Below are 13,170 nucleotides of genomic sequence, written 5' to 3'. Positions count from 1 at the left end.
TGCTGTCAAATAAACGAACCACACGCTGTGGCGCAACGTTAGGGGCTTCGCCTCTGGCGCTGACGTCCGAGGTTCGATTCCCGAGAGGGAGTGCAGTAGAGTGTGTACGCCTGATGAGCCCAGAATTAGGGCAAAACACGTGTCATGTACTCTTTGCATTATTTGACAGTAAACTATTTCAACAGTATACTTAGTATATAAACCCCTATTAAGGTGTACACGTTTTTTTTAAAGTTAAATTCAGGATTAAAATGCTTTTATTGCCATTTATGAACATAACTTTCCAGACTTTTTCTCAGGAACTCTTGGAGAGGTCAGCAGCAACATACCATGGAAAGTGGAGTCCCAGTATGCTTTCTGTCTACTACTGGACCCTTAAGAGTGATATTTATGAGGCCAAGTACAGCAGAAAATTGTACACTTCTACTTTTTAGGTTAGATGCTCCTAGCATGTATATATAGTGTAACAGATACTTATTGTAAATATTAAATGTGTGTCACTGAAAAATCTTGCATGATAGAGAAAGTCTGATTACATACTTGAATTTAGCATGAAAAATGCAGAAAGATTCATCTAAACTGATCCATGTTTTGTTACCCAGTGTTTCTGTTTGGAACAGTCTTCTTTGAACTATGGGAAGCATTCTGAAAATTGGCAGTCACTTTTTAAAATGTTATTAACTTGTTGTTAAAAATTAAATGTATGTGCTGGTGGAATTAAAAAAGAATTGTCCAAATTGAAGTTTACAAATTCCCTAGGGAACACCTGCCCCACTGAAAAGTAGTACCTCACATTGCTAGAATTAAAAACATGTAAACAATGAAATGAATTAAATATCAACAAGGTACCAGCAGTGCTTGGCGTAATGCCAATGCCAAAAGGTAGCAGAAATAAGAAAAAATAATTAATATCATTTTTCCCTTCATCTATTCTCATGACTTGCTTATAGACTGAAGGGTCAATGGGAACATTCAAATTTAAATTTAGTTCAGTTTATTTCTATATAGAGCTCTTCACTGAGTGATGGGGCAGAGTGCAGGGTCAAGTTCTAAGGTAAAAGGCAAATACAAACTTGATCAGTTATTAATTATATAATAACTGTATATAAAGATGCAGATTAGTTTAAACAGTCAAGAAACAAAGTAGTTTGAAACTGATTAATAAAAATCGAACCCATTGGAGTTGGTGATTTTCCTGGTAGCAACATAAGAACTAACTCTGGAAAGTATGACAAGTCCATTATGAAAGAAATTAAAGCTCCCTGGAAGAGCCTCAAGTGAACTAAGAAAGAACATGTAAAATCCACACAAAAGCCACAACAAAACAGTCCAATGTACAACAAAACAGCCCATTCAATACTATTAAAATTCATGGACACACACATAAGTTAAACATTTATCAAAACTCTCAGAACTCACCTGAGTTCAGGATAGACATTTTCGAGATACCATTTAAATGGTTTGCAGCCAAGCCTCTTCTTCATTTCTAGCCTACTTTGAATACTGAAATACAAAGATTTAAAATATAATTCTCTCTAAACTACCATGTCAAAAAAATTAATGTGAAATGACTTAATACTTACTTGCCATAAGGAACATTTCGTGCTGATGGGACAGCTGCATAGTAAAAATTTTTGAATTCATCCATCCAAACTTCAGCTGCCCTTCGTGTATTTCTTTGGGAAAGAAAAGAAAAAGAAATCTATACTTTAATGATACTACATATTTAAATGTTGAAGAGGGAGGGATAGAACAAAGGACAGAAAGATATTGATTTAAAGACTACAAAACTATTGTAAACTGTAGCAAATCAGTTGTGTTCCTAAGGTTTACCTTTATAAATAAAAATACATTCCCATGGAAATGTCACAAAGGCTACAGATACTGATTTTTACTTTCTCGTATATGAAGTATACGGAAAGTATTGTAATCGCCCAAAGATTCGATGTTGAGATTTTGATGAATCTCAACATTTTAGACCTCCCCGACTATCTCGTATACGAAGAAAAGGGAAAGTATTGGAATCCTCCAAAAATTCATTTTCGATATTTTGGTGAATTTCAAAATCTTAGATATCCCCGAGTCCGAAAATACTATTTTTGGAATTATGTCTGTGTGTGTGTGTATATATGTAACCATGATAACTTGAGTACACTTTCACTTTGGTCAACCAAATTTTACATATAAGTACTGGGTACAAAACATAGCTTTCTAACACCTTTTGGGCTATTTCCATTAACCGGAAGTGGTACATTACCTTTTATTCGTGCAGCTGCAGAGTCGATTTATTTAATTTTACTTTTATAATAATTGTTCAATACAGTAATCCCTCGCTATATCGCGCTTCGCCTTTCGTGGCTTCACTCCATCGCGGATTTTATATGTAAGCATATTTAAATATATATCGCGGATTTTTCGCTGCTTCGCAGGTTTCTGCGGACAATGGGTCTTTTAATTTCTGGTACATGCTTCCTCAGTTGGTTTGCCCAGTTGATTTCATACAAGGGACGCTATTGGCAGATGGCTGAGAAGCTACCCAGCTTACTTTTCTCTGTCTCTCTTGCACTGACTTTCTCTGATCCCGACGTAGGGGGTGTGAGCAGGGGGGCTGTTCGCACACCTAGACGATATGGACGGTCGTCTAAAAATGCTGAAAGATTATCTTCACGTTGCTATCTTTTGTGCAGCTGCTTCCTGAAACGACATGCTGCCCAGTGCTTCGCATACTTAAAAGCTTGAAGGGCACGTATTGATTTTTGATTGAAAAACAAACTCTGTTTGTCTCTCTCTCTTTGTCTGCTCCTGACGGAGGGGGTGTGAGCTGCCGCCTTCAACAGCTTTGTGCCGCGGTGCTTCGCATACTTAAAAGCAGCCCTATTGATTTGTTTGCTTTTCTCTATCTATGTGATAGCCTGTGCTCCTGACACGCACTCCTTTGAAGAGGAAGATATGTTTGCATTCTTTTAATTGTGAGATGGAGCTGTCATCTCTGTCTTGTCATGCAGCACAGTTTAAACTTTTGAAAAAGAGACAAATGTTTGTTTGCAGTGTTTGAATAACGTTCCTGTCTCTCTACAACCTCCTGTGTTTCTGCGCAAATCTGTGACCCAAGCATGACAATATAAAAATAACTATATAAACATATGGTTTCTACTTCGCGGATTTTCTTATTTCGCGGGTGGCTCTGGAACGCAACCCCCGCGATGGAGGAGGGATTACTGTATATTATTAATTTGATTTGTTGTTAATGGTTCTTTAATGTACATAATATAAAAATATAATAATCTTGCGGTTTACTCCTCAAATATTCATCCCCAAATCTCAGTATACGAGAAAGTGTAGGGGAGACCACTCATGATTTTTAATTACTATAACAAATGGTTTCAATTAGTGTTATTAAGACATTCCTATTTTCTTTCTCTTCTGAGTTTCGTTCAGTAGTTGCCTTGTGCAGCGGCACAGATAATGCTACTTAGGGAATTTATTATACTGCACATCAATTCCTGTTAGCGCACAGCACAAAGCATGTAGATAGATAAATAAAGTTTATCTCACATAGCACAAAACCAGCACTGCCATTCCACATGGCAGCCTTATAAATTTAAGAGTTTAGCATCACCAATACTAAGACACTGCAGGATTTAACGGAAGTAAAAAAACATTGAATCAGTAGTAAACATTTTTTTATTGTCTTATATCAGAAATTTAATTCACATCTATGCTTGTTTCTGGTTTAAAATGTAAATACAATACTTTCTTGAATGATTAATCTGTTCAATACTTTAAATTCCCTTTTTAAAATACAGTGTCTTAAGAAAGTATTCAGACCCTTTTACTTTTTGCACAATATGCTATGTTGCAGCATTATGTTAAAATCATTTAAATTGATTCCCTCAAACATTACTCAGTATCCCAGAACGACAAAGTAAAAAAAAGATTATAGAAACTTTTGCAAATTTATTAAAAATAAAATACTGAAATATCACACTGTCACAAGTATTCAGACCCTTTGCTATGGCAACTGAAAGTTGGCTCCGGTGCATCCCGTTCTTCATTGAGATATATGGAGTCCACCTAAGGTCAATTAAATTCACTGCACAAGATTAGTTAAGGGACACAACTGTGAATAGAAGGTCCCACATTTTAGCAAAAAAAAAAAAAAGTCATGACGTTGAAAGAATTGCCTACACAGTTTATATATAGGGTTGTGTCGAGGCACAGATCTGTGAAATGCTACCAATAATTTCTGTATGACTGAAGGATTCTAAAAGCACAGTGGCCTCTGTAATTTCTAAACCGAAGTAGTTTGAAACAACCACTGCTCTTCATAGAGCTGGCTGCCCAGCCTAAGCAATTAGGGGAGAGGGGCCTGGCTAAGACAGGTGATGAAGAAACGATGGTCACTCTGGCTGTGCTCCAGAGGACCTGCATGTAAATGGGAGAAACCTCCTCATGGACATCCACCAGTGCAACACTTACACTGACTTCTGGGCTGCATGGCAGAGTTGCCAGATAACACAAGAAAGCCTGCTTGGAGTCTGCCAAAAGGCAACTAATGACTTTCAAAGCATTTGAAACAAATTTTCTGCTCTTGAAACTAAGATTCAAATGGATTCAATTCTAAGTGTCACATCTGGAGAAAAAATGCTGTGGGGTTGCTTTTTAGTGGTAGGGAAAAGGAAACTAGTCAGGTTTGAGGAAAACTGAACAGATAAATGTACAGAGATATCCTTAATGAAAACCTAGTCTAGGATGCCAAAGACTTAAGATTGACTTAAGAGAAACATGGGAGTGGCTTAGAGCCAGCTCTGTTAATCTTCTTAAATGGCCTAGTCAGACCCAGACTTGAACCCAACTTAAGATCTCTGGAGAGGCCACCAATGGCCTCTATCCATCCTGACTAAGCTTGAGATGATCAGCAGAGAAGAATGCCAGAAAATATACAAATTCAGGTCAAGGTGAAAGCTTGCTACCATATTTAAGAAGACTCCAGGCTGTAATCGCTACCAAAGGTGCTTTGCTGAATGCTTGTGTGAATGTGATATTTCATTTTTTTTTATAAATGTGAAAAAAATTCTAAAATCCTGTTTTCAGTTTGTCATTCTAGAGTACTGAGTATTATTTGATGAGGGAAAAATTAATTTAAATATGTCAGAGGTCTGAATACTCTCTGAAGGCACAGTATTAAGAATTACAGCATTATTGTTTATAGCAGGCATGTCAAACACGCGGCCCGCATGACAGATCCTAGTTAGCACTGAACTTGTACAAAATGATTACTATCATTTGTGATTGAATCATTCTGCATCTTCAGTGTTACTTATTGACTTTTCTTTCTTCTGCCTTCTGACAAAAGCGCATTTTCCTATGGCATTACGGTACCGGAAACGTCATCTGCTAGTATAGCCACGAGCCTTGACCAAAGTTAATGAGCCGCAGCGTCACAACTGAAGTGCTAGGCTGCAGCAGGGGCGGCCTTAGGCATGTGCAAACTGTGCACCTGCACAGTGCCGCCAAATCCCAGGGGCCGCCATGCCAATATATATTGAATATAAAACAAAGAGAAAATAACGACACAGCTGATGGCAATGTTTGCCGAAAAACATTGTTTCTTGTTAATTAGTATGCTGTATTTACTAATGTCGCTCGAGTCGGAGCAGTAAGCTATATGTAGTATTATAACGTTCTGCCGTAATGAGAATATCATGGGCCGCCACTTGGTTTTCAAGTTACGGACACGCGCATATACAGTAGAAGCGTGTCATGAGCACGAGGCGGCTATGCAGTGTCCGCAATGGATGTGGCCATCCGCCGTGCATAAGATACCGTATTGACATTGCCAGGTGAAGGGGCCACCGATTCTTTCTCTGCCCAGGGCCGCCTAGAGCTGCCCCTGCTAAGGCTACATTACTGACTGGGCTGCTGAGACTGGCCACTAGGCAGAACTGACCATCACGAGTAGTAACAGTTTACATATTTTCACGTTTTTTTGCTCTAGTTTTATGTAATTTTGTGCAAGTATTGTAACGAACAGTTAGTGCAGACTACAGCTGAAGATCTGAAGTGGACGAGAGAAGTTGGTGAGTTGTTTATTAACATATTTTTGTGATTTTGAGTTTGTAAAATTATTGTAGGTCAGGTGGCTTTTTGCATATTTTACAATATAAACTTTGAAGTAAACTTAGTAAAGTAAAATTTGATTTTTGGAGGATTTGTTTTCCAACTTAAATTACTGAGCAATGAATTCAGTGAGCATTTTCCTGATTTCAGTTCACACAAACAGGGCATTGCGCTGTTCTCTTACAATGTTGAGAATGTGCCTGAGAATATCCAAATGGAATTGATTGAAGTGCAATCAGATTCCATTCTGAAGGCAAAATAGAACGAAGTTGGTGTGCCAGGCTTGTATGCTTACCTGCCACCCTCATATGTGCAGATCCGTAAGTTGGCATCTAGAGTACTGTATGTTCTGAAGCACTTACCTTTATGAGCAATTGTTTTCGTTAATGAAAGCTACCAAAACCCCACATCGCTCAAGACTTACCGTCGAGCACCTTTCATCCCTCATAAAAGTTGCAGCTGCACAAGATTTCAAGCCTGATATAGACGAACTGGTTACTAACAAGAGATGCCAAGTGTCGGGACAAAAGAAATAAATCTCACACTGTAAGGCTCCTATATAAGCAATGAATATAATATAATGAATATAATAAGGACCTATCTAAGAGGCTAAGACTAATTCTACACTGTTGTATGGAGACTGTATGGAAATAAATTGCTTTTCTTTAAACTTTAAGTGTTACATTTTTTTTTTAAAGTTTTCAGTATTGGAAAGAAAGCTACAGTAACTTTGTATAATAGTATTTGTTACAGTGCGGCCCGCTGATACACGTATGGCAGTCGAAGCGGCCCACCAATGGTAGTGAGTTTGACATGCCTGGTTTATAGAGTCTAGAAACGCTTTATTGATAGTTAAGTTTACTCCCTTTACTTGCCCATTGCAAAGGCCAACTACTGTACTGCTCCTGTTTGACATGTTATAGATTGATAAATATTACTGAGTAATTTTTGCAGGGTGCACTGATTAAAATCTTGAAGTAGTATACTAAAGACAATGCAATATTTCCTTTCACAACACAGAACAGGTAGCTTTGAGAAGGATCCTATCTGCGTACGTTATATTACACGCCACCTTCTAAAGTCATACTGAATGTATGATTGGTGTGGTGTGAAAAACTATTTGCCCCCTTCCTGATTTCTTATTCTTTTGCATGTTTGTCACACAAAATGTTTTTGATCATCAAACACATTTAACCATTAGTCAAATATAACACAAGTAAACACAAAATGCAGTTTGTAAATGGTGGTTTTTATTATTTAGGGAGAAAAAAAAATCCAAACCTACATGGCCCTGTGTGAAAAAGTAATTGCCCCCTGAACCTAATAACTGGTTGGGCCACCCTTAGCAGCAATAACTGCAATCAAGCGTTTGCGATAACTTGCAATGAGTCTTATACAGCGCTCTGGAGGAATTTTGGCCCACTCATCTTTGCAAAATTGTTGTAATTCAGCTTTATTTGAGGGTTTTCTAGCATGAGCCGCTTTTTTAAGGTCATGCCATAGCATCTCAATTGGATTCAGGTCAGGACTTTGACTAGGCCACTCCAAAGTCTTCATTTTGTTTTTCTTCAGCCATTCAGAGGTGGATTTGCTGGTGTGTTTTGGGTCATTGTCCTGTTGCAGCACCCAAGATCGCTTCAGCTTGAGTTGACGAACAGATGGCCGGACATTCTCCTTCAGGATTTTTTTGGTAGACAGTAGAATTCATGGTTCCATCTATCACAGCAAGCCTTCCAGGTCCTGAAGCAGCAAAACAACCCCAGACCATCACACTACCACCACCATATTTTACTGTTGGTATGATGTTCTTTTTCTGAAATGCTGTGTTCCTTTTACGCCAGATGTAACGGGACATTTGCCTTCCAAAAAGTTCAACTTTTGTCTCATCAGTCCACAAGGTATTTTCCCAAAAGTCTTGGCAATCATTGAGATGTTTCTTAGCAAAATTGAGACGAGCCCTAATGTTCTTTTTGCTTAACAGTGGTTTGCGTCTTGGAAATCTGCCATGCAGGCCGTTTTTGCCCAGTCTCTTTCTTATGGTTGAGTCGTGAACACTGACCTTAATTGAGGCCTGCAGTTCTTTAGACGTTGTCCTGGGGTCTTTTGTGACCTCTCGGATGAGTCGTCTCTGCGCTCTTGGGGTAATTTTGGTCGGCCAGCCACTCCTGGGAAGGTTCACCACTGTTCCATGTTTTTGCCATTTGTGGATAATGGCTCTCACTGTGGTTCGCTGGAGTCCCAAAGCTTTAGAAATGGCTTTATAACCTTTACCAGACTGATAGATCTCAATTACTTCTGTTCTCATTTGTTCCTGAATTTCTTTGGATCTTGGCATGATGTCTAGCTTTTGAGGTGCTTTTGGTCTACTTCTCTGTGTCAGGCAGCTCCTATTTAAGTGATTTCTTGATTGAAACAGGTGTGGCAGTAATCAGGCCTGGGGGTGGCTACGGAAATTTAACTCAGGTGTGATACACCACAGTTAGGTTATTTTTTAACAAGGGGGCAATTACTTTTTCACACAGGGCCATGTAGGTTTGGATTTTTTTTCTCCCTAAATAATAAAAACCATCATTTAAAAACTGCATTTTGTGTTTACTTGTGTTATATTTGACTAATGGTTAAATGTGTTTGATAATCAGAAACATTTTGTGTGACAAACATGCAAAAGAATAAGAAATCAGGAAGGGGGCAAATAGTTTTTCACACCACTGTATGTTTGATTATGAAAATGTCCACTAAAGTTACTTTAGTTTCCAGAGGTTATTTTTTATTGGTGGACAAGAACATAGTAGATGTCCTTATACTGTTCCTTACCTTACTAACCTTACTTTCTCCTTGAATTTGTAAAAACGTAGTAGGCTATCTTGCTGCTAGGATCACAGATCACAGTCTGTTCTCTGTTTACCAACCTGGATATCTTAGCAATGGCAAACCATCTTGCTGCTAGGACCACAGTTCACAGTTTTCTTCCATTTAACCACCACTGCAACTACTGAAACTAAACGAGCATAGCCTAATTTATTACTGTACTCTACTCTGTTAGGCCCTTGAGCAAGGCCCTTAACCTGCAATTGCTTTGTCCTGTTAATCTGCATCCAGTCCTACAAGCAAGTCCCCCAATTTACAGAGAAAACTTGGGGGTTGGTGACAGGATTGGCACTCCAGCCACCATAAAAATCTTCATGCTGTTTCAGCGTGGTGCTGAAGTGTCACCCACTGCACTCGGGTCCAAGTCCAGGTGGTTCGTTGTGTTGTAGGTGCGGAAACACACTATCAACGCATGATTCTCCCCCACCCCTCCAATCTCTCTCTTGAATGACCAGGATTAATACCCTAACCCATCATCCTACATAACCTACTGACCTCTTTGAACTGATCTTGGTTATTGAATCCTGAAGAACCCTAGTTAGTACCTCAATCTCTTATTCTATTGAACCTCCAGTCGTCATGTGACTGCTACAGTCAGCAAACGCAAGCTGGCTTCAATGAGAGAATAACAAACCTTATTTTAATCTAAATTAATGTTTATTTGCAGAGACCACCAGGCATATTATACAGTAAAACATTCAACCTGAATGGTTCAAGTCAATGTACATACAGCAAGCTTAGCATCAGATAGTCTACCTTGAACAGTTACAGAGTTCACAGTCTTTTCTTAAGCCATTGAAGATGCCCATATACATAGAGACTCTGTTTCTTAATCTAGCTAAGATGTTCCTTTAAAGTGCACACCATAGTTCTCCTCTTTGGCAAGCTATAGCAGGCGGTCAGTGTGACAGTGATGTCAAAGAAGATGCTTCCAAATACTTCCTTTACACACAGCATGGTGGCTAATCATGCAAGAATTAGCAATAGTCGCATCAGCTGAAACGGGACAACTGATAATTTCCAATGATCTTGTTAACTGTCAGTTAAGCTACTCATAGATAAACACAATACCATGTTGACTAAAGGCCCCAAGCATTTATTTCATACATTCTTACAAGCACACACAATCTGAAGAATTTATCTGAGCTTAAAGCTTAGACAATCTAATAGTTATAGCACCATATTAGTATTTACTTTTACATTTGTATACATCCTATAAACTTATTCATCTTGAAAAACACTCATTCTTTCTCTGCTTATTAACTGAACCAGCATCTGCAGCAAAAAATATTTTTGCTATATTAATCAAAGAAATTCTAGCCATTACTTGTCTCTAAATGACTTAAAGGGTATGGTGTCATTCATTTTAATCAGTACTGCTGGATCATCTGCTATTATGGCAAATAAATGCCTGCATATATGACTGCCTAGTGTAAGCACACAAACATCATATCTTTCCATTAGAACATGCTTTCCAGTGTGTTTCTGCTTAGACCATATACAAAAATTTATAGTTTGTGGATCTTATATATACAGTACCATATCATCTGCATATAGAGTCGTCCTCTAATAATCCTCTTTATCTCATATCTGTCTGAGAAGTAACAATATATGTAATTGAGATTGTAATTTTTCGAAATGCACGATAAGAGTCCTAGGTTTAGAGGCATTTGATCCCCACATGCGGGAAGCTGCTGTGTCTGATTTGAAGTCCTCTCCAATTATTTTCGAGAATAGTTCAGCTACGAATTTCACTGGGTTTGGACTTTCACGATTCTCAGTGAAACCTTAGATTCTAATGTTATTCCTTCTACATCCATCTTCCAGTGCAGCAAGTCTGTCTCCGAGTATTTTGCATTCGGAATTTGCTGCTGTTGCTTTTCCATTAGAGATAGATGCCAGTTCTTCAGCTATTTCAATTTGAGTCGTAAACGTTTGCTTAACGTCTTCGAACTGAGTGCCAAGTACTTTAAGTTTCTTCTCAAACTTAGATGCATTTTCCTATATTTGTTCTGGTCTTTAATATCCTGAAGCAGCTTCTCGTTTGTCTTGTGAATGTCCTTTATTTCCTTCCTTACAGTATATCTTTTGTTTCTTTCTTTAAATCTTTCTTTATATCATTCTTGAGCTCAATTATGTCTTGAGCAGTGGCCACTGTGGCAATCATTACCTTCAGTTCGGCATTACCTTCAGTTTGGACAGATCATTTCGGTCTTCTCCGTGCTGCGCAGGTGAAGTGGCAAACCCAGTTAAAGTCGATGTTCCCGACACGCAAGGAGCAGATGACAACGTGGAAGGCAAGGCCATTTTCAGTTTGTATATTAATTATAGATAATTATATGCTGCTGTGCTGTGAACCTGTGGTTGCCTCAGCAATAGACAAGCAGTCCTCCACAGATGTGCCAGGCAAGCTTTGACGTGCCATCCCGTTGGGAGAGGGGTCCTATAAAAGTTCAGAAACCTCACAGTACCATGTGACGCATGAGTCACTGTCTTGCACCCCAAAACACAAGGCTGAGTCACTTGGTATAAGAAGTGGGGTCTTGTACCAATGGAGTCCCAAGAGGCATATGATATCCCAATACCAGCAGAGCAAAATGAGGCCCAGGGATGTGCTGGTGAAGATGGCTCCCTCGGACGGCCCAGAGTGTTTCCTGTTTTGCTTCAAGTGCACGGAAACATTGATACGCTGGGACAGGGGATCCTGGCCCACTTTTGCGGCCCTGTTTTTAACTGGGGAGGCCCTACAGGTCGTGCAAAACCTCCCTCCCAAAAGACTCACAGCTGTGAGCCCGGTGGTCAAGGGGCACCAGTTTTGTCTGTGGCATATTGATCTGGACCACCCCATACGAGGACAAAATCCAGGACTTATGTGATGTTGCGGGTCCTGTTCCATGCTCCCACTTCCCATTTGGGAGCATCTCCAACCCAACGCCGTCGGTAATGTAACCAGATGAAATGGAAGATGGGGACAAATCACTGTGGGAGCAAGGGGATGATGCAAAGTGCAAAAGTGCTTTTATTAAAAACAATCAAAAAAATCAAAAGTGTCCAAAGTGCAGTCATTCAAAATTCAATAAATAAATAATCCATAAAACCAATAATTGGTGATTAAAATGTCAATAAATAATTCCTTCAAAATGAGGTTAAAAACAAAAGGCTGCAAAGAGTCCCCTTTCAAAAAAACCCAGTGCCTTCTTCCTTTAGCTGATGGCTCTCCTGCTTCTCCCATAAGGGCCCTTCAACAGGGGAGTCACCCTGTTAGCAGGTGCCTTCCACACTGGTCTGGTAGCCTTCCATCCCCTGGCTATGTAGAGTTCATCCCACTGGATGGGAGACATGGGTTCCCCAATGGCCAGGGCGCTCACACTGAAGCTTACCCTCCCAAGCCTCTTTGACTCCTGCTGCCTTCCGCAGTGAGTCCTCCGTACTGCCAGTCACTCCATCTCCTAAAAACCACTCAGCTGGTGTTGGTCTCATCCGTTACAGGAGATGGACGTCTGAAGAGGAGGTCCGTGGCAGCGGCTTTATTTTTTCTTTTATTTCTTATTATCCCGAGGTATCCTGTATTTACCTAACCAAAGGAGTTTCTACTACAGTATATAAACATGAGTAACAAGAAAGGGGGCCAGAAAGAAATGGAAAAGAAACCTAAAACTACACCCAAGTCTAGACAGGCATCAGGCTCAAGTGCAAGTGCAAGGTACGGCCTTTCAGAGACTGACCTGGAACAGGCAGGCGAAAGCACAGACTTTCCAGGACCTCGTTCCACTGCATCATCTCCAGTCGAGAATGAAAATGGGAGCGAAGGTGCAAGTGATGCAGGTCACGATAGCTCGCCAATTCCAGAAGATCACTTGAAACTAGAGACAGCCTTGCAGTCCGCGCATTCATCTACTCCTCGGGAACCGGAAGCATCGGCTATAACGGGGGTTGCCACTTCACCCGCGGAGCACGAAAGCCAAAACAATTTGTCCAAACTGAAGGAAATGATCACAACATTGGCCACGGCCATGGCCACAAGTGAGCTCAAGAAAAACATTCAGAAAAATATGAAGAAAGAAATAAATGGCTTGCTCAAGACAATTGAGAAGACAACTGAGAAGCTGGGGCTGGAGCTGCAAGAGATGCGGCAGGAATATAAAGACTTGGAAAAACGTACATATAAATGTTTTGATGCAG

At 39.8% G+C, this 13,170-nt stretch overlaps 1 protein-coding gene across 1 annotated transcript in view; it reads right to left on the bottom strand.

The window, feature by feature from the left end:
- Nucleotides 1-13,170, bottom strand: part of galnt2 (UDP-N-acetyl-alpha-D-galactosamine:polypeptide N-acetylgalactosaminyltransferase 2) — a 324,782-nt gene that overhangs the window by 34,773 nt on the left and 276,839 nt on the right. The window contains exons 12-13 of the mRNA XM_028797339.2: nucleotides 1,584-1,676; nucleotides 1,420-1,503 (exon numbers count right to left, since the gene is read on the bottom strand). Of these exons, the coding sequence (XP_028653172.1) occupies nucleotides 1,420-1,503; nucleotides 1,584-1,676 (177 nt within the window). The remainder of the gene's footprint in view (nucleotides 1-1,419; nucleotides 1,504-1,583; nucleotides 1,677-13,170) is intronic.

This window comes from Erpetoichthys calabaricus, chromosome 3 (genome assembly GCF_900747795.2).
Source record: "Erpetoichthys calabaricus chromosome 3, fErpCal1.3, whole genome shotgun sequence".
Taxonomy (NCBI): Eukaryota; Metazoa; Chordata; class Cladistia; order Polypteriformes; family Polypteridae; genus Erpetoichthys; species Erpetoichthys calabaricus.
The sequence above is the reverse complement of the archived record's forward strand: the minus strand, read 5'-3'. Positions and strand labels throughout refer to the sequence as shown.